We start from the raw sequence: 20,138 nt of genomic DNA on the forward strand, positions 1-20,138 counted from the left end.
TTTTTATTGAAATAGAAAACAGCCACTGATGGGTTGGGTTAAACGTTCCATCTCTTACCAACAGCATCTCTGTGTTTGTCTAGATCAGGGAGGGTCACAGTCTAGGGAAAAGCTGACTGCATGTCTCTCTAAACCTAAGTTGTCCGGAGCAATTTCCAGATTAGATACAAAACCTCTTGGTTGTTCTGAGGAACCAGCTCTGAATGGAACTAGAGAACAGAAGAAATCCAGGTGGGGTGGTGCATGCAAGGGGTCCCAGCACTTGGAAGACTGAGGCAAGAGGATCCAGAGATCCGGGCTGGCTACACAGGGGAGACACTGAGGCAGATGGAGTCTGGGCAGTGAGCAGAACCTTATGCTGCTGGGATGCCACACTGGGTCTCTGAGGAAGCACACTGGCTCACCTCTAGTCCCAGCTCTCTGATCTAGGAGACTTCAAATGTTCATGTTTTGCCTGTGGAGCTGGAGTTTTCTTTTACCTGCTGTGCAGAGCCAGACGCACAGACACAATGTCAGTGGGTCCATCAGCTCAAGTGATTCTGTGAAAGGCGCTCCCTTCTGTGGCAGTTCATTCCTTGAAGGCCGGTGGGGGATCGTGGCCACCTCTCTGGCACAGGTCTATGAATTCTGTTCCCCCCGGATGGCTCTGAAGGAGCGTCCTGGACCATGGGCTACAGGTACTGTGACAGAGTGGCCGTGCAACCCGAGAGCAAAGCAGGGAAAGCTATTGTCCCAACATGTGTCAGAGCTCCTTGGAGGGTTAGCGGTGGGGAGAGAGGAGTTTTAAAGTTAATCTTGAATATTAAAACGGGCAGCAACTTTTGTTGGGCAATAACTTTTCTGATAACAAGGTAGAGTTTCACTAGACCTGCCCTCCTCTGGCTGCCCCTATACCACAGCCCATCAGCCGCCATGCCCCACTTCTGCCAGGGCCCAAGGGAAGTGGTCCATGCTGCCCAGGATGGCCTCAAACTCCTGGCCTCCAGACCTCCACCTGTCTCAGCCTCCCATGTAGCTGAGACCACAGGTGTATACCACCATGCCTGGTTCCCTGTTCCTGTTTGGCGTTCACCTTCCCACACAGCCCAGGCCCTTTAGAGTGAGCTGACTCATCCCTGGTCCCAGCAGAGACCCCATCTGCCACCCTCCACTAGTCTTCTTGGTTTTGCATTGTGCCCAAGTCTGGGGCAGAGTCAGTGGCTTAGTGGACAGTGGTGGCAATGGTATATCGTATCCAAGTCGTCTGTGGCCAAGAGTCTTTCCCACTGTCTCCTCCTCTGAGACCTTAGCCTTGCATCCAGCATGGGCCCTGAAGCCCCACCCTCTGAATCAGGTCAGCTTTTACAACCACCCTGCTCAACAGAGGACAGCTGTGAGTGGGGCTGTGACACCCAAGGTCAAGTCATAAACATGCCTGGCTTTTCCTTACTTTCTCCGGAAGACAGCCACACCCCTCCCTTTCCCTCCTCTCCTCTCCTCTTCCCATCCCTCCTCACCTCCTGCTGTCCCTGCTGCTTGGCTGAGTGAGGACGCCCATCAAGGTGTCCAAAAATGGAATCTACCTCTGGGTGGCAACACATCCGTGTCTCCTCCCTTAAGAGTTAGTCCAGTTACAGGGTCTGGAGAGATGGCTCAGCGGTTAAGAACACTGGTTCCTCCTGCAGAGGACCTAGGTTTGATTCCCAGCACCCACACGACAGCTAACAACTGCCCTCTTCTGACTCCGCAGGCATTGCACGACATGGATACTCTTACATAGATGCAGGCAAAACACTCATACACATAAAATAAAAATAATAAATAAAATAGTTTAAAGAAAGAGTTAATCCAGCTAGGTAGGTCAAGGAGGGTGGGGCCATCAGGAAGCAGGTTCACCTTAAGTTAATGTCCTTGTCTTTCCCAGGATTCCTGGCCCGTTTGAGTCCCTGGGTTTCCTGGGTCTGCCTCCTTTCCGAGTCCCGACTCAAAAGGGCAAACTATTCCTTTTTTCTCTTCTTTTTCCTTTGGATGCTGGCTAGAGGGAATGCTTTGGCCCCCCCTTCCCTTTCCCTAAGGCTGCCTGCTGCGTGTGACTAACCATGGGGCCTTATCTCAAACAGCCTGGCTCTTCCCTTTCCCTAAGGCCTCCCTCTCGGCGTGTGGCTGCCTGCTGCGTGTGACTAACCATGGGGCCTTATCTCAAACAGCCTGGCTTTGCCCGTCTCCCTTTCCCTCCTCCAGCTGCAAGATTCACAGCTTGCCTGCCTGAGGGTTCCTCTTGTGCGTGTGCGTGTGTCGTGTGTGTGCAAATTTTGAGACAGGGTCTCCCGGTAGGCCCAGCTGGTCTGGAACTCGCTATGTAGACCAGGCTGGCCTCGATCGCACAAAGCTCTGCCTGCCTCTGCCTCCCGAGTGCTGGGATTAAAGGCGTGCGCCACCACGCCTGGCCCTCTTTTTTTAAAACTCTAATTGTCCTCAAGCTTCCATTTGATTCTGTTTTCTTTGAACATCCCCTTGGTCTTTTCTTAAATTCTTTTATTAATGAGGCTGAGAACCCCCAAAAGCGGCCCCGATTTCCTCAGTTTCATATGGTGGTTCCGGCGGGACTCCCTGAGATTTCCAGGAACGTTTCTTTCCTGCCTTTTAATTATTCAATGGGGAGTGAAAAGAAATCTGTTCCTGTACCCCTAAACAGCATCAGAGAGGATGTCAGCACCCCCAAGCACCCCAACTGCAGGGCAGCTATGTCCCTCTCTTCTTCTTGGGTGACACTCAAGCGTGGACCTAAAAGCCCACCCTGGGATCTGAGGGTGGTGAAGAGAAGGCCACATCTTTGCAAGAGGCCCCGGGGCTCTGAGGTGGGGAAGCATCACCAGAGGAGGCCATGTGGAGCTGCCCCGAATATCTGGAAACCGAGCGGACCCAGGGACCCCCGGCATGTTCACTGTTGCAGCCGCACCGGCTTCAGGACCCACGGCAACCCTAGACAGTTCCTCTGTCGACGCCTGAAGCTGCACATGACAGGTCTGTGACAGATCCGTCAGAATTCAACGGTCCCCTTTCCGGCTAGGCAGCAACTGCAGAGTGATCCACAGGTGTGGCTCAGGCTCCCGTGGGGGAGGGGAAGTTCAGGGTAGGCAGATGCTCAGCATTGGCTGGGGTGGGGGTTGGGGGCTTAAAATGGGCCCAAGAGGCCTCTGGGAGGCCTAAGAATTGGGTACTATAGGTGGGAGGGAGGAGTCGCCCACTCCCGGGAGCTGAGTCTCCTTGCCGGCTCGGGACCACCCCACAAAGAAGATGAAGTGGAGGATGAGAGAGCAGCAGCTTGGGAGATGGTGGAGGTCAGGCCAGCTCTGGTTACCGTCACCACCCCTCCCCAAGTCTGTGTTACCATGGCAACACTACTCCTGTGCTATTCATCCCAGCATGCATGGGGCCTGCTGTGATGAAGCCCAGGAGCTTGCTTCCTTAGGAGAATGAGGCAGATCTAATGGGGACCAGCTGCCCAGCAACTCACAGGCCTGCAGGGGACTGAGGAACCACCCGGGGATGCTGGCCCTGGTCCTTCTCAGCTGCCAGGTACCCCTACTGGAGGGCTTGAGGCCAGCCCTTCTCAGGGGAAGCCATTCTCCCCTCTCCTTTATCTTGGATTGGTACTCCTTCATGGAGTGGTCTCACATAAGACACCTCACTGGAATTTGGATTTCTCTTGTCCAGCCCCCATTCCAGTAATCGGGGTCAGGGGCCCTCCAGAACAGAGTCAACCCTCTCAGAATAGGGTGCTGGAACACAGGCACCTACAGCTTTCAGACTCTCAGATGATTCTGTACCAAGTCTTAGTCCCCAGCAGGGGCTCCAGAATCCCTGGAGGGCTCTCTAGAAACCCAGATGGGAGGCAGCCCTGACCTCCACTCCTCCTGGTCTTCTGATTCAGGAGGACCTGTGTCGTCTCACCTAAATTCACATAGCACCAATCCCAAGGACACCCCCATCCCCACATCAAGAACCTCTGCTTTAAATGAGGTACTCCAAGATGACCCATGCTGGTCTGCATGTCAGCTTGTTCAAGGTTCTTCTTTTATGTGGAACTGAAAGCCTTGTTCCGGGTTTTGGATCCTGCCCCCAGGGTGTGGGCATGGTGTTAAGGGCAGGTGTGGGTTTGTATTTCCTGTCCATTGAATGCAAGTGGTCATCTCTCATCTAGCAGGGACCTGAGGGCTGAGCTTGTTCCTTCTCTTCTGGGCAGACAAGACACACTCAGCCATCAAGGCACACGCAGCCCACACCATGCCAGTGGCCAGTTATGTGGAGACTGCTGTGGTTTCAGGCCCAAGCAGGGCAGTGGAAACTTTGGTGGAAGATCAAGGGGTGCACTCAGAGGTTATGGGGAACCAAAGAGCTGGCACTGGTGGGATTTAGGGTGCTGGGCGGTGGGGGGGGCTTCTTTCTTGTGAAGGGATGACTGTAAAGGACATTCCTGCCCAGGTCACACTGCATGGAGGGTTTCCACTGGTCACGGACTGGGGTTCTCTAGAGGAACAAAACCTGTAGAATGGATACAGATCAGAAGGGGATTTGGGGATGCAGACATGGCTCAGCCGTTAAGAGCACTTGCTGTTCTTGCAGAGGGACCAGAGTTCAGTTCCCAGCACCCACATCAGGCAGCTCACAAATGCCTGTAGCTGCAGTTCCAGGGGATCTGACACCCTCTTCTGGCCTCGGTGGGCACCTGCACTCACATATGCATGCCCATGTGTGCACACACGTAATGCAGAATAAAAATAAAGAGGGTGATCTGTCAGATTGTCTTACACAATACAATGTGGGTATTCCAACAATGGTGGTCTCACACTCAGAGGCTGAGAGCCCGGTACGTCCTCATCCACAAGGCTGAATATCTCAGTAATCCTGGTCTGGCTCTGAAGGCCTGGAGGATTTCTGGAGAACCACTGGTCTTCAGTCCACATGGGAAGAAGCTGGACTCTGATGTCAGGGAAGGATGGCGGCATGGCAGCAGCAACAGGGTAGATGAAATTCCCAGCACAACGTGGAGGCAAGCGGGCAAAAGGCAAAACGCCTTTCTTTCGCAGACTTCATTCTGTCTGGGCTACCACCACGAGGTGCGTAGTCCACATCTAAGGTGGGTTTTCCCACTTCAGTGAACATTTTCCCGTCAAGCGCACCCTTTCCGGGTGCCCCCAGATGGCTTGCCTGTTAGTTGATTCCAGGTCCGGTCAAGTTCACAATCAAGATTAGCCATCATAATCATGCTAGAGGTCAAATCACTCAGCGTACTGAATAAAGTCCCCAGTAAGAATGACTGCTTGATCAGGTTGGCAGAAGCAGGGTCCCTTCAGTGGGGTCCTGTGGTAGAGGTCAGAGAGGCCCAATGGGCTCAACTCCCCCAAACCCCTGGTGAGTCTGACCAACAGCTGGGGAACAGAGGGGTCAGTGTATGAACAACTAAGAGGGAATGTGGGGGCTCTGGATGAAGGACTCTTGCTGAAGTCAGGCCGCAGGGGGCAGAGGCTGTCTGAGGCTGGTGGACAGCAAACAGTCAATCAGATGTCTAGGGCATGGCTTCTTGCTAAACAGATGTCATGGGCTTTCTTTGCCAAAACTGGACTTTGTAAGACCACAGCCTAGGAAGGCTTTAGGAACGACATGAGTTTAGCCAGTTACCTCTAACTCTGTCCTGGAGGTAGAATGATCCCAAGAGCAGGCAGGTACTTTAGAGAGCCTGGCCTTGAACCCAGAGTCCTTCTGTGGGGTCCCCTTGGCAAACCCTTTAAACAAACATGCTGAATTTGGCCTCCTGGGACACTCTGGGAGCCAGTGAGTTCCCAGTGAGACAACAAGATGACTCTTTGTCCCATAGCCTGTTACTATGTCAAAACCTACCACCTGGAGGGAGGTGGCTTTGGCTAAAGGGTGAGATCTTGGGAAAGAACTTGCCAGGGTGCCCAGAAGTGAAGCCTGGTAGGGGAGAAGGGGCTTGGCCCTATAACCAAGGCTGGACTTCAGGTGTCCAGCCCCACCCTGGGCATCTCCTAACTAAATGAGGCCTCCTCTCCCATGCCCAGTACATACCACGTGTTCCTTCCCTGATCTATGCTGATTGTTGGGGTCCTCCTCCTGCTCCTCCTCTTCCTCTTCCCTCATCCTCCAAGTGCCTCTGCAGAATCTTGAATTCCTTTTAAAAACTTTAAAAAATTTATTTATTTATTTGTTTTATGTGTATGAATGTTTTGACTGTATGTATGTAAGTGCACCTGTGTCATGCAATGTCTGTGAAGGACAGAAGAGGACATGGGATCCCCTGGAACTGGAGCTGTTAGCCACCTAATGTATGTGCTGGGAAGTGAACCTGGGTCCTCTGCAAGAACAGCTAGTGCTCTTAACCACTGAGTTATCTCTCCAGCCCTGGCCTCTTGGATTCTTTGAAGATGCTATAGATCAATCATTCATTCAAGTCCCTCTCCCTAATCCCACCCAGAATACCCTTAAATTCATTATATTTCTTTTTTTGTAAATTAAAAAAAATGTGTGTGTGTGTGCATGTCATACCACACATATGGAGGTCTGAGGACACCTTTTGAAAGTCGGTTCTGGGGATTGAACCTGGATCATCAGGTTTGGCACCTTTACCAGATGAGCCATACTGTCAATTTCTAAGCTGTTTACTTTGCAGCTTCCTGATGCCCTTAAAAGAGCCAAGCACCTCTGCAAACACAAGGCCAAGTTCTGTCAAGGAACCTGGGGCTATACGGGAGCCTGGGAAAGATGAAGGCCTTCAGAGCCCAATGGGCAACTACAGTCAGCTTGTGATGTAAGGATACAGGGCTGTTGGGGAGGAAAGTGCTGCAGGCCCCACTTGTTCTGGAATCAGAGCACATGGGATGGTCCACAGGAACCAAGACTCTGCCCCATAGGATCAGCATCCACAGCACCAGGACCTGTGGCGCCAGCATAGTGGGCACCAGTTGATCAAAGATTGCTTATGGGGACTAAATTCTGTCCCTTTGTCCCCCACCAATGATATGCCCAAGTCCTGACCCCCCAGGACCTGTGAGTGTGGCTTTTGGACCCAGGGTCCTTGCCGCCGTGACAAGGCAAGGGTCTTAAGAGGAGATCACGCTTTGAGCCGCCCTGGAAGATTGGGAGGTCAACAGCAGAGCCATGCAGAGACACAGGCTAGACACTGTGTGAAAGCAGCCCAGTAAGAGGGATGTGTCAACACGCCACGGGTAGCCAGGAGCCAGAGTACTGCTGAAGGAGCCAACCCCGGAACGATGGGATCCCAGACTTGAGGTCTTTGTAACCATGATAAAGAATCCCTGTCGTTTTCAGGACCTAATTTAGGGTCATTTTTTTCGGAGCCCCAGAAACAAACACAAGTCCTCATTCCCATCCCTCTCCTGAGGCAGCTGGGGGTCCAGGTGGGCAGAAGAGGCCGGAGGCTGAAACTTGGGTGGGGCAGGGGCAGCAGGCCAGGTGTGGAGCGACTTGGCACAGAAGGGAGCAGGCAGGGGACCCGATGCTTACTTTCCCAACGTCTCCTGGGCAGCATGAGGAAGTTTCAGGATTCTGGGCCTCTACAGTCACTTTCTAGACCACTTAGCCCTGACTTTACAGCCTTGAGCCCAAACCTCAGCACATTTGGTTTTTCCCAAACCACCAGTGGATGCCTCTCTCCTCAGGCTGTAGCCTGACGCAGTCTTTTGGCTGAGCCAGGGCTATGTTCCTCCAGCAGGGTCCAATAATGTTCTCTACCTGTTTGAAGAGCATTGGTCTGTATGTGCCTCTGTCTGCCCCCTGCTGACTCTAAATACTGCCCCTCTCTCTCTCTATTTAATGCACTCCCTGGGCCAGGTTATCCTCACCCTAAGATCCAGTGATGGAGCCTGTGTAAGAGAGCCCACAGGGTTGGGTTCGTCACACAGGACTCCCCACATGCCAGTCTCACACGGTGGGGGTCCAGGAGGCCCCACACTTCTGTCTGACTGCTATAAGTTGGAGTTTCCCTTGATCCCTTCCTCATGCTCAGGAATTTTCTAGCACCGGCCCTTAGAACTCAGGGAAACACTTCACTATGGTTACTGGCTTATTTGTAAAGGAGACCATGAAGGATCACAAATAAACAGCCACGGTGACATGGGGATGAGTCAGAAAGGCTCCCGAGGACAGAAGCCTCTGGCCCTGGACAGTTTGAAGCATGCAGCCCTCCAGGCATGTAGGTGTGCCCCCAGGCCTGGAGGGCCTACCAGCGGGTTCTGTGAGGGCCTGTCATATGGGAAAATTGACTGTCATGGCCACTGGTTACTCACTCACCCTACTCACTGCTGGTGGACTCCAGCCTCATCCTGAAGCCACTTGTGGGGAGGGAGCACTGAGTTCCTTTCATATTCATAGGCAAAACCCAAAGGGGTTCATTACGGAAAAACAAAACAGGCTCCTCCCACCTCTGCCACGCAGGACATTCCAAAAGCTTTAGTAGGAATCTCTGCCAGGAGCCAGGGAGGAAGATAGGATGTGCCAGCCCGGCAGAGCCTCTGCAGACCCAGGACCCAGACCTCTGCCTGAAGGAGCCCTGTAGGATTCCCCACACTGGGCTCTAGGACACACACACACACACACACACACACACACACACACACACACACACACACACACACACACACACCACACACACACACATGCTTGGACACAGACAGGGTGTGACTAAGGCTGGGCGAGGCCCCTTGAAGACTGAGCTCTTCCTCCTCCTCTGCCACTGCCGCACTCTCAGCCTTGCTCTGGCACCCCCTACTGGCCTTCTTTGAGATCTGCGGCCGCCACACCAAACCCCACTCAGGTTCTCCTGGAAGCCCCAGTCTGCTGCCACAAGGCTGGGCCACGTGGGTGGGGTGCCCTGAGATCCTAGCCACTTTGGGGAGCCAGGAGCTCATGAGGAGGAGGCTTTGAGGAGACCCTGGAGACTTTTGCAAGATCTTTCATAGCAAGAGGCCCAAGTGAGTGCTTTTCTGTAAGAAGGGTACCCAGTCTCTCCCCCAGGGAACCAACACAGCCCCCCCCCCTCCACATTCACTCCAGACAACTATCTGGCAAAGAGAAGGGATCCCACTCCCTGGATCCCAGGGCTCTGCCTGGTGTGTGTGGGGTGCTCCAGGGGAAACTAAGGTCCCTTGGGGAAGGATGGGGACTCTGAAGACCACCTGTGTATGCTCAGGGCAGGAGGGTTCCACAAGCCACGTTTCCTTTTAGCTTCAGATTGTGTCTTTATGTCTTGAACATTTTTTTAAGTTTTATTTTTAACTGTGTATATGTGTGTGTGTCTGTGTGTGGGTATGTACAGGTGACCTGAGAAAGCCAGAAATGTCAGATCCCCCAGAAGCTGGGGTTACAGGTGGTTCTGAACCACCTGACATAGATGCTGGGACTGAACTCAGGTCCCCTGTAAGAGCAGTATGTTCTCCTAATCGCTGAGCCATCTCTCCAGCCCTTGAATATATTTTTAAGGATATTTTATTTATTTTTATTTTATGTGTATGAGTCCTTTACCTGCATGTACGTATGCATGCCAAGTGTGTGTGCAGTGCCCGTGGAGGACAGAAAAGGGCGTTGGATCCCTTGAACTGGAGTTAAGGACCACTGTTAGCTACTATTTGGGTGCTGGAAATGGAACCTGGGTCCTTTGCAAGACCAGTCAATGCTCTTAACCCCTGAGCCATCTCTCCAGCCCCTTGAACATATTATAGTTGTTTTTTCCAACAAGATTTGAAAAGCCCTGGTTGGCTATATGGCCTGGGCTGGCCTAGAAACTTGTCTTCCTGACTTAATCCTCTTCTGGCCTCTGTGGGCTCCTGCATGCATGTGGTACACATAGATTCATGCAGGCTCATATGTATATATGTATATACACGCATATCTTAAAAAGAAAAAATAAATTGAAACAAATAAAAGAAATTTAAATGTTCAAGAACCTACTACTTGCTCAGTGGGTTGATAACTATGACATCATCACTTCACGGGCCTCTGCCTGGCCTAGGGGATCATGCACTAATCTCATAGGCACAAGGCACCATGAACAGAGGACTGATAGCACACAGTGGGAGGGCTGGTGACCAATGCTCAGTCCAAAGCAAGCAAGCAGCTTGGAAAACTCTTCCCTACTATACCAGAAGGCCCCATGCAGCTCTGGCTCTTGTGGGAACAATGTCAAAAAAAATAATGATCCATCTACAGATGAGCAGAAAACACTGGACCCTGCTAGTGTCTGGTAGTCTAGCTCCCGTCGACCCCACCCAAATTCTGTTAGTCTAGCTACACCCCTTCCCCACCGAAGCTAAAAGTTTATAGTCGAAAATTGCTAGCAGTCAAGCTCATCTCACGACCTGCAGACGTGACAAGGTCTTGCGTCTGGTGAGCTCTAGAACAAACAGGATGTAAAACGTAGAGATGAACCCTCACGTTTATCTATTGAGAGACAGACAAACGTAAGAAGCAGAGGGAGCGGTAAGGCAAGGTGATGGGTAAGGTTGCACCCTAATGGGTACTCGGCCAGAGAGGAAAGGGAGGAAGAGACCTGTGTCGGGCGATAAACCTGTTCTCTGGGCTCAGGCAGCAGCCTGCCGCTCCGGGCTGATGTCTGGCTTCACTTTTGCTACTGAGTCTCCAATGCTCTTATTATAGAGTGGGAGCCTTTGCTCTCCACAAACGGGCAGGTGGCTCTGTGGGTGTTCCCCTGCCCGTATCTTGCTCTGGGCAGCTGCTGCAGAGATAGACAGGGAGACTCACCTTGGCTTTGTGACCAGGGCTTGTGGGAGACACAGAAGCCCTCATGGAGTGTCTCAACATCCCTGAAGCAGCCGATTCCCTGATGCGGGTGCTTGCCTCTTACACGAGCTTCGTGTTGGCCTGCCATTCAGCCCTCAGTGCTCCCAAGCCCTGTAGCACCTGATGTCCTTACACCATGGTGGCCTCCACCAGTCCAGGCCCCAGTCCCTTGGCACACCATCATCCCTGTGGCTGTTATAGATCAAGTGGCTTATGAAGCCCCCAGGGATGGAAGTGGGGGTCTCCCCTAGTCAGAGCTCATGGTATGCCTAGGGTTTGCTTTGGGTCTCTGCAACTCTGGTGTTGCTGGCTTTGAGGTTCTGTCCCCAGGAGGAACACTGCCAGTCTGAGACACCTCCATGTGCCCCTGAATTGGCAGTGCGGTCTGGCACAGTTTCTGGGACTGTGGGTGCCGGGGCCTGTGTGGGGAGGAGGAAGACAGTGTGTGGCACAGGTGGAGACAGCTGCTGTCTTGTCAGGCACAGACTATGGATGACTGCATGTGACTCTTCAGGCTGTCCTCTTGAAGACTCATGTCTAGGGACCTGGCCTCCTTCTCTGCAGGGCCTGTGGGTTTTAACACCATCTGGCAGCAGTGTCTGGTGCCCTCAGCTGGCCTTTGCTGTTGAGGCTGGCTGCAGGCCTGGGAGCCCTGAGCATGGAAATGTGGGCTGGGAGTTTTCTGGACAAACGGCGTTCATGGAGCATCCCTGTGAATATTTCTTGCCCTATGGTGTCAAAGGTGTGATTTAGGCCACAGGATTTTATTTTCTTTTTAATAAATAAATTAATTAATTAATTTATATTTATTTAGTGTGTGTGTCTCTGTGTGTCTATGTGTGTAATGTATGCAATGCATGTGTGTGGGTGTACCTGCCCAGAGGCGGACATCCTCTATCACTTTCTATCTTATCCCTTGAGGCAGGGTCTCTCTGAACTTTGAGCTAAGCCCCAGTGATCCTTCTGTCTCTGCCCCTCCACAGGGCTGGGTTCCAGGTGTGCACAGCCATGCCCTGCTTTTTATGTCGATGCTAATTCAGGTTCTCATGCTTGTGAGACAAGTGCTCTTAACCACTAAGCATTCTTCCTGGTCGAGCCATCTCACCAGCCCTGCAAGATATTGTCGAAGCTAGGCGGGTGAGAGGGCTCCATGGTTAAGAGCACCGGCTGCTCTCGCAGAGGACTGGGGTTCAGTTCCCAACACCTACATGTAACTTGCAGTTCCAGGGGATTCCATGCCCTCTCCTGGCCTCCACAGGCATTGCACATACATGCAGGGAAAGCATTCATACACATAAAATAAAAATCAGTCAAAAAATGTGTTTTAAAAAGATATTGTTAAAGCAGGGGCTGGAGAGATGGCTCAGCGGTTAAGAATACTGACTGCTCTTGTAGAAGACCCAGGTTCGAATCCCAGCACCCACATGGCAGCTAACAACTGTCTGTAACTCCAGTCCCAGGGGATCCAACAGCCTCTTCTGTCCTCCACGGGCATTTCATGACACGGGTGCACCTACCCACATGCAGGTAATACACATATACACATAAAATAAAAATAATAAAATTGAAAAAAAAGATATTGTTAAAGCAACTTCAAAACAATGGCTCCTTCTTTTTCCTTCTGGCAGTACTGAGGATTGGTCCTAGGGCCTTATGCATGCTAGGCAGGTGCACTGAGCCCCAGCAGTTTTTAACCCATCAAGAGTATCCAAAAGAAACAGTTCCAAGACAATGGACCTGGAGCTGAGGCAGAGCCTGAGTCTAGGCAGGGCAGATCCTTGGGGGATCAGGGAGGTGGCCTCTGCTTTCTGTTCTTGCTGTTTGAAGCCCAGGTGGGTAGAGTGGGGGTGGGTGAGTGGAGGGTGTCTTGGTACTAGGACAGCTTCAATGTCTTAGGTGCTGTTCTCTCAGTCCCTGGCAAGAAAGGGCTGGCCCGAAGCCTGAGCTCAGCCCATCAGATGCTTCCCCAGGACACTCACCTAGAGGCATGCGGCACAAAGAAGCAGAGATGTTTTAAATTCCTGCTGACCAGGACGAGGGCTCAGTTGAGAAAGTATTTGCAGGACTGAGTTCAAGACCAAGAACCCACATTAAAAAGAAAAAACAAAACAAAACAAACTCTGGGTGTAGTGGCATGTGCTTATGATCTCAGCACTGGGGAGGCTGAGGCAGGCAGATCCCTGGGGCTCACTGGCCAGCTAGCCCAGCCCACTTGGTGAACTCCAGGTGAGTAAGAGACCCTGACTCAAAAATAATATGGAGGGTATCCTAAGGAACAAGACCCGAGGTTGACCTCTGGCCTCCACAGACACATACTCTCACACAAGTATTCACACACACACACACACACACACACACACACACACACACACACTCTGCTGCTGGCCATGAAGAGGTGGGGAGGTATTCAGTGCCCAGATCCCAAATATGACAGTCACACAGGACATTCCTGCAGCATCTAAGCCAGCTCCCCGGTCTATCTCCTGGGCCTCACAAGGCACCCAACACCTTCCCAGCACCCAGCACCCAGCGCCCCTCTTCTGATGACTCCCTACCCCAGCTGTTCTCTATCTGAGGTCATAAACCTGCTGATGGGTATCTAGAGTCTCTTCACTTTTCCACTCGTACGAACACTGAAGTTCGCCTTTGGGCCTCCGCCTGGAGCCCAGGTGTGAGGGTTTCTGGAGGATTAGCTCCTTGCGGTGACTGTTCTTCTGTTTGCACATGCTGTCCTCCGTCTCCTGCTGCCCCGTCAGCCTCCCAGTCACAGCTCAGTAATCCTGTCTTCACAGAGGAGCCCCTGTTCTCGGTTAGGCCCACCCTGTGTTTACCAGCTCCGCTCCCATGCTGGTGTTCCACTTATTTCTCTGCTGGGATGCCTCCCTGACTGGCCCAGGAATTCCTGAGGACAGGGACTTTATCTCTTTCTCTGTCCCCCAGAACCCAGCACCCCCTTGTCATCCAGACACCACAGGAACCCGGCAACATTTCCTGTCTGAATAAACGCACATGGGAAGCAACAGTGTGAGTTTAATGACATCAGACTAGTGACTGGGACCAACCGAACAACTGCAGGGAGCATGGGAAATCCCACAGAGGCCTCACCCACTGGTGCCTGGAAGCCAGCCAAGCAGTGGGAGCCCTTGGGGGAGTCTCAGCATCAGGGCTGACTGCTGGTTGAAACCTTTGAGTACTTTCTTTCAGCTCATAGAGGCAGAGAAAGCTGGGGAAACATCTGGTGGCAGGCTGCTGGAGGTGGTGCGGAGGGGAAGGAGGTCAAGGTGGCAGGCTGCTGGAGGTGGTGCGGAGGGGAAGGAGGTCAAGGAGGGGGTACCTGAAGACAGATGTCTAGAGCCAATCCAGTTCCCTGAGGCCCCACTACTGGGCTGCACCATCTAATCCATGTCAGTGGTATTAGTCAGGTAGAAGGGGCGGATGACCACACGGAAGCTGTTGAAGGACCCTGAGGTGCAGGGGAAGAGGGAGGAGGCCTTGGTGCCGTTGGTGCCCAGAGCGCTGGGGATGGGGGCCTTGGCGTCTTCAAAATCTGTGACGTCTACCACACGGCGCCCTCCACACAGCATCAGTGCTTTGTTTTCATACCCAACGGTGGGGTCCGAGTAGCCGGACTTGAAGAGGCCCAGCACTGGGAGCTCCTCTGGAGAGCAAGAGAGCCCATAGTTCCAGCAGCTCTGCATGGTGGGGAGGTAGGTAAGGGACCAGGAGATCAGCCTATCTTTGAAGAGGAAGCTGGGGTGCTGTGGGGTCTGCAGGGACCTGTAGGGGTCATATGGGGATGCTGATGATGTTAGGTAATAGTGTGTTTGATACTTTTGGAAACGAGATGTCATCTTGCCCCATGAATCCCAGGAACTGGAAGTCACCAAGGCGCTCCAGGTGGTTGAGGTATAAATCCTGGGCTTGTAGGTGTCCTCAGTGAGATTCAGGCCTCTGTACTGGGCCAGCACTCGGAAAGGCACAGTGTGGAACTCCAGGGCCTGCATGGTCTTCCTCTGGAACAGTGCCTGGTGCCCCTGGTACAGGGACAGGTTGAATTGCAGCTCAAAGAGTTCCTCGGGTAGTATCATGGGGAAGCGGACCTGGTCCAGCAGGGCCTCCACTACTGAGTGGGAGGCACCCGTCTCCTTGCTCCACAAGTCCAAGGCCCTCAGCAAGTCCAGCTCACTAGATATGGCCAGCTCATTCTTGGGGAGCAGAGCCTGGAGCAAGGTGGTGGGGACGCTTGACCAGGCCTCAACCTGTGTCAGAGGCTCAAAGTTCCAGGCCAGGAATTGCACACACAGATCCTCCAGCACAGAATCCCCAGTGGTCTGCGCATAGGCATAGAGGTCCAGGGGTGTGCGGAAAGTGGAGTCCTGGGGGAGGAGGGTGGCAAAGAGCCTCCCGCAGTAATCACGAAGCTGCATGGCCCCATAGGCAGAGGCCAGTTTGTGCAAGCACTTGACAGACGACATAGTGACCTCGATTCTCCGGGTGTAAAAGTACCTGGGGCAGGAGAAAGTGGAGGAGCTGAGGTCTGCCCTGCAGAGTGGCAGGTATACCCAGCCTCCTACCCCACATAGACACTCACTGAGCCTTCACTACTGACCTGCTGATACCTCAGTTTGCTATGTCTGAGGCACTCGGTCATCCCCAATCTCATGTTGGCCAATAGCAACTTAAGGAGTGTCAGGCCACGGGGTGGGGGATTGCTGATGGTGACACCCACAGTCACTTTCTCCCTCACCTGTGGCTAAGGGGTTCCCACTACCTCCTGGTCTCTCCACTGTCGGCTCTGGGAGTGGGTCCTCTCATCCTGCAGTCATCCCCTGCTGGGTTCTTATGGGTGCCTCTCTGTCCCCAACACAGGCCCCTTGGCTATCTCAATTCTGCTTTCCTGTGACTCTGAGTGATGTGGAGGGGCCAGACGCCAAGCCAGAGTGACCCTTTCTCATCTTACCACACAAAAGAATCTTACACTATATCCTTATAGAAGCCAAGCGACACACGGGAGAGTGTGTGTGCATGCGTGTGTGTGTGTTACACTCATCTCTCCTTCTTACCTCACAGTGTCTGTGCCCCCTGAGGGTCCCAGGTAAGACCCTGCTTCATTCCAGCCCCGCTGTGGGAGTTCTGCACTACCCAGTGCCCACCCCAACTCTATCTCTACTGTGCCTTCCCAGCTGCCCCTCAAACCAGTTCAAACCCTAACTTTTCATGGTAAACTCACAATCCCAGCACGTTGGAAACTTCTTATACCAGCATGTGGTATTCAGAGAAATTGTATTATGAAAATTCATGTATTTGTGTGCATGTGTGAACACACATGTGTGTACCAGTTGAGTGTGAATTTGAGAGTGAGCATGTGTCCATAGGGTGCTCATACACAAGAATGAACAAACAGGCACATGTGCAAATGAAGTTGAGATGCAGGAATGTGTCCACGCAAGGGAAGGCAGCATTCGGATGCGTGTGTCCATGTAAATGTTTGAATGTATAATGTGTGTCTGGTGTATGTGTGCCCTTGCAAGTGCAGTGAGTGTTTGGGTGTGTGAACATTCAGATGCAATGTGTGACCATATAAGTGTGCCCAGACATATGTGAGAGTTGGTGACTGTGTCTGTGAGTGTAGGTATGTGCCAGAAGCACGCATATGACTGTGACATGCAAGTGAGTACATGTGTGTTGCATTGCACATGTGCATGCTTGAATGGGCATGTCAGAACTACTGCCTCGCTACCCCACCCCATCCTGGTGGGTGCTTTAGAAGAGGGGAGACACATGCAGGTCTGGGCTCACCTGATGAAATCTCTGACAACAGGCATGCACTCTGCATCCACTCTCATGATGACACTGCTGCCCAGCACCTGCCACAGGGCCTCGGCCTCGGGGTTGGTGTTCAGGATCAATGTGTGGGCGCAGAGGCTCAGGTCCCCGTGGCCCTGCCCTGTCACCTGGATGAACAGGTCACAGCCCTGCTGGCTGTCAAAGATCTGGCCCAGCGCTTCAGGAAGCCCGCCAGAGAGGTCCAGGGTGTGGACGCCTGTGGTTTCTGGGAGGGGAAGAGGGAGTGTGCTGTGTGAGAACCTGCTACCCCAACTCAAGCAATACTCTGACCCTCAGAAGTCAGGTTCTTCATCTGAAATGGCCATCATTATGCCCAGCACTTGCTCAGAAGGGCTGGTGGAAGATGGGGCTGGGACAGGTCTAGCGGAAGGGTACCTTTGTTCTCTGTACCTCATGGAACAGGAATGGGTTAGGCAAGGCTCACCTCCATGGCCTCATGTGGCCCTGCGCCCTGCACTGTACAATGACTGGCTCCTTGCACCCCACACTCAGGCACCTCCTGAGCTGGGAGACCTAGGGCTCTGACCCCAAGCCCCAAGCCCTTCCTTTTCAAACTGTAGATAACCACTCTTCCGAACCTGGGCAGCCTGAGAAGTTAGGGTCCTGAAGCAACCCCACTTTAGATCTCAGGGATTCCCAGTAGCCTCACAAAGGGGACAAGTCCTTGAGGGGCTAAGAGAGGACCCTTCACTCTTTCCTCCCAGACCTAACCTAGAAGCATAGGCCAGTCTTTCTTTGCTCCATAAAAGTTTGGCTGGATTTGGACACTTAGACTGAATGGGCTGGCCCCTTAATCTCCTCACACTCGGGTCTCAGGACTCTCCTAGCTTCTACCTTCAGTCTCTGTTCCATATTGTTCCCCAGCCAGAAGCCCACACAAGCCTAGCCACACCCCAGGCCAACTTAGCCCCCAGATAGTCTGGCCTTATGGGATCAATATCCCCATGCCTCAGGTCCCTAACTGAGCATAGAGGGAGGTGGGTAGGGAGTATCCTAGGCCCCTCACAGGCCAGCCAGGAGGAAGATGCAGCTGGCAGCCAGGGAGGAAAGCACCCACTTGGGGCTCAGATTTGCAGGTAGAGCAAGGCTGGGATGGAGTCAGGGTTGAGCGGGTGGGTCTATGGGCAACAGGCCTCTTGGTCATAAGCCATCAGGATGTGCATCACTATCTGCCACATGGTCTATTTGCAGGGGTGCTGTGCTAACCACAAGACACTGGCCCTTGGAGAGTCAAGCTTCTAGCACACACAGGTGTCACTTGTCCTCGGGATGTGGCCCTCTGCCTGGCCATCCAGAGTCCCAGTCACAGAAGCTTCTCTGAGGTGGGACATGAGGCAGGGGTCCTTTGTATATCCCAGCCAGCCTCAGAGTGTCACTCTCAACTTCTGTTTGCATGGAGATGCTGGAGGGGCAGGGACACAGAGAGGGCCAATGTTTCCTTTGGGTGCGGGAGGGCAGCTCACCATTGGTGCAGACCACACCTGCGTCCTTCTCATGGCCGCAGTGGCTCTGCAGCCAGCCCAGGGAGCTGCAGTTGGCCAGTGAGGGCTCTGTCCCTCTGCATTCCACCTCATCCAGCATGACAGGTCCCCTTCCTGTAGGCACAAAAGGAGAGAGGGGCCGTGCTATGGGAGGAGCCAGCCCTCAGCCAGGAGCAGGTCCTCTGAACAGACCACTCCCCGATGCGATGGGTCTCTGTGTGGGGCATTACCCAGGGCCCTCAGCTTTGGAAGACAGAATAGCAGCCGCACCTGGCCCGAAGGCAGCTTTGCCCAGTGCCTGTGTGGCATTCTCAAAGCCCAGGGCTCTGCAGACGACGTTAGCATCCAAAAGGCTCCAGAGGTTGTCGCAGACTGTCCCCCACTGGCCTCTGTAGAAGATCTCCACACGGCCTTCATTGGCCGAGGCCCCATTGACCAGGCGCATGTCTCCGTCTTCTACACCTGTTAGGAAAGCTGGTCAGATGGGAGGAAGCCTGGGCTGCACACGGCTCCTGTCCTGCTCTGTCTCACTGGGTATAAGGTCACTGCTGGAGCAGCCTGTTGGGGTTACTTTGTATCACTTGAAAGCCCTTATCCACGAAAGGCCACCGCTGAAGAAGAAGGGCTCTGTGAGGGCCCCATAGAGGCCGTGGCTCAGCGCCAGCCCTTTTGCTCCACCGAGAGGGCACCAGGCCCGTTGAGTGGAAGTGGTGTCCCCCAGGAAGGGTGGGGGAATGGAAGAGGCTCTTTACCAGCTCTCTGGGGTGCTGGTTTGAGGGGTCAGCTGCCCCTTGGACTCCTAGACACAGGCAGAGGGCAGACGCCCTTTGACTAAGATGTGAGGGTGCCCTGGCAATCCATCATATGTTGAAATTATTCCGAGTGGAAAATGCATATTATCCATGAGACCTTTGGACTGTCCTCAGTCAGCAACAGGGCACCACCCCTACTATTTCTTCTAACAGTGAGGGACTGGGGGAAACTGCAATGTGCTGTCCAGACCAGCATTGCAAGGGGAGTGGACCACACAGCAAACCCCAATCCCACACAGCTTCCACTATGTTTCCAGGGTTTGCACCATTGTAAAGCTGACAGTCCTAGGCCAGAGAGGATAGTCAGGTGCAGAAAGGGCTCCTGTCCCACACTCTCCAGGACACCCATCTCTGCCAGTGCTCATGGGGTCACACAGGAGCTGGGTGCCTAAATTTGGGGTCACCCATTGTCCTAGTTTGTCTCTCCGTTGCTGTGACAAAACATTCTGACCAACACCAACTTGGGGAGGAAAGGGTTTATTCAGCTTACATCTCCCAGGTCATAGTTCATCAGGGAGCCCAAGGTAGGACCTCAGGGCAGGAACCTGGAGGTAGGAGCTGAAGCACAGGCCATGGAGGAATGCTGCTTACTGGCTTGCTCCCTTGGCCCCTGCTCAGCTTGCTTTCTTATGCAACACAGGCCCACCTGTCCAGGGATGGCACCACCCACAGTGGGATGGGCCCTCCCACATCACTCAACAATCAAGAAGGTTCCCCACAGAAGTGGCCACAGGCCAGTCCAATGAAGGCAATTCCCCAATTGAGGCTCCCTCTACCCAGGTGTGTCAAGTTGACACTGAAGCTATCCAGCACACCCATGCTTAAGAAGGATACTCAGTTGGGGGTGTAGTTTGGGCACTGGGATGGGCAAGGCTCCCAGACCCTCAGTTAAGAGCATATAAAAGGCTCCCAGGACCCTCTGAAAGCCCGACTATGCCCTGAGGCCTCTGACCTCAGGACAGACTTGGATCAGCACTCTCTGGTCTGCTGACGGGATTGGGGGGGGGGGACATCCATAGTCTCTTTTCAAAGTCTCTTAACTGTGGGTGGGCTTCTGTAAAATCCAAAACAAGTACTGTCTTATTTCAAAGGGAAGAATAGGGCATACCTAAGCAAAACCAAAGTCCAGCAAAGTAGTTCAAGGCTGGACATCTGGGATTCACTCACGATCTTCTGGGCTCCA

At 53.1% G+C, this 20,138-nt stretch overlaps 1 protein-coding gene across 1 annotated transcript in view; it reads right to left on the minus strand.

Annotated features, from left to right (window-relative positions):
* Positions 1–13,825: 13,825 nt before the first annotated feature.
* Lgals3bp (galectin 3 binding protein) overlaps positions 13,826–20,138 on the minus strand; it is a 10,413-nt gene continuing 4,100 nt past the window's right edge. Inside the window, exons 3-6 of the mRNA XM_008849657.3 lie at positions 18,414–18,605; positions 18,126–18,257; positions 16,615–16,867; positions 13,826–15,321 (exon numbers count right to left, since the gene is read on the minus strand). Of these exons, the coding sequence (XP_008847879.1) occupies positions 14,211–15,321; positions 16,615–16,867; positions 18,126–18,257; positions 18,414–18,605 (1,688 nt within the window). The 3' untranslated portion in view covers positions 13,826–14,210. The remainder of the gene's footprint in view (positions 15,322–16,614; positions 16,868–18,125; positions 18,258–18,413; positions 18,606–20,138) is intronic.

The sequence above is a fragment of the Nannospalax galili genome, unplaced genomic scaffold, assembly GCF_000622305.1.
Source record: "Nannospalax galili isolate Female #2095 unplaced genomic scaffold, S.galili_v1.0 scaffold945, whole genome shotgun sequence".
Lineage (NCBI taxonomy): Eukaryota > Metazoa > Chordata > Mammalia > Rodentia > Spalacidae > Nannospalax > Nannospalax galili.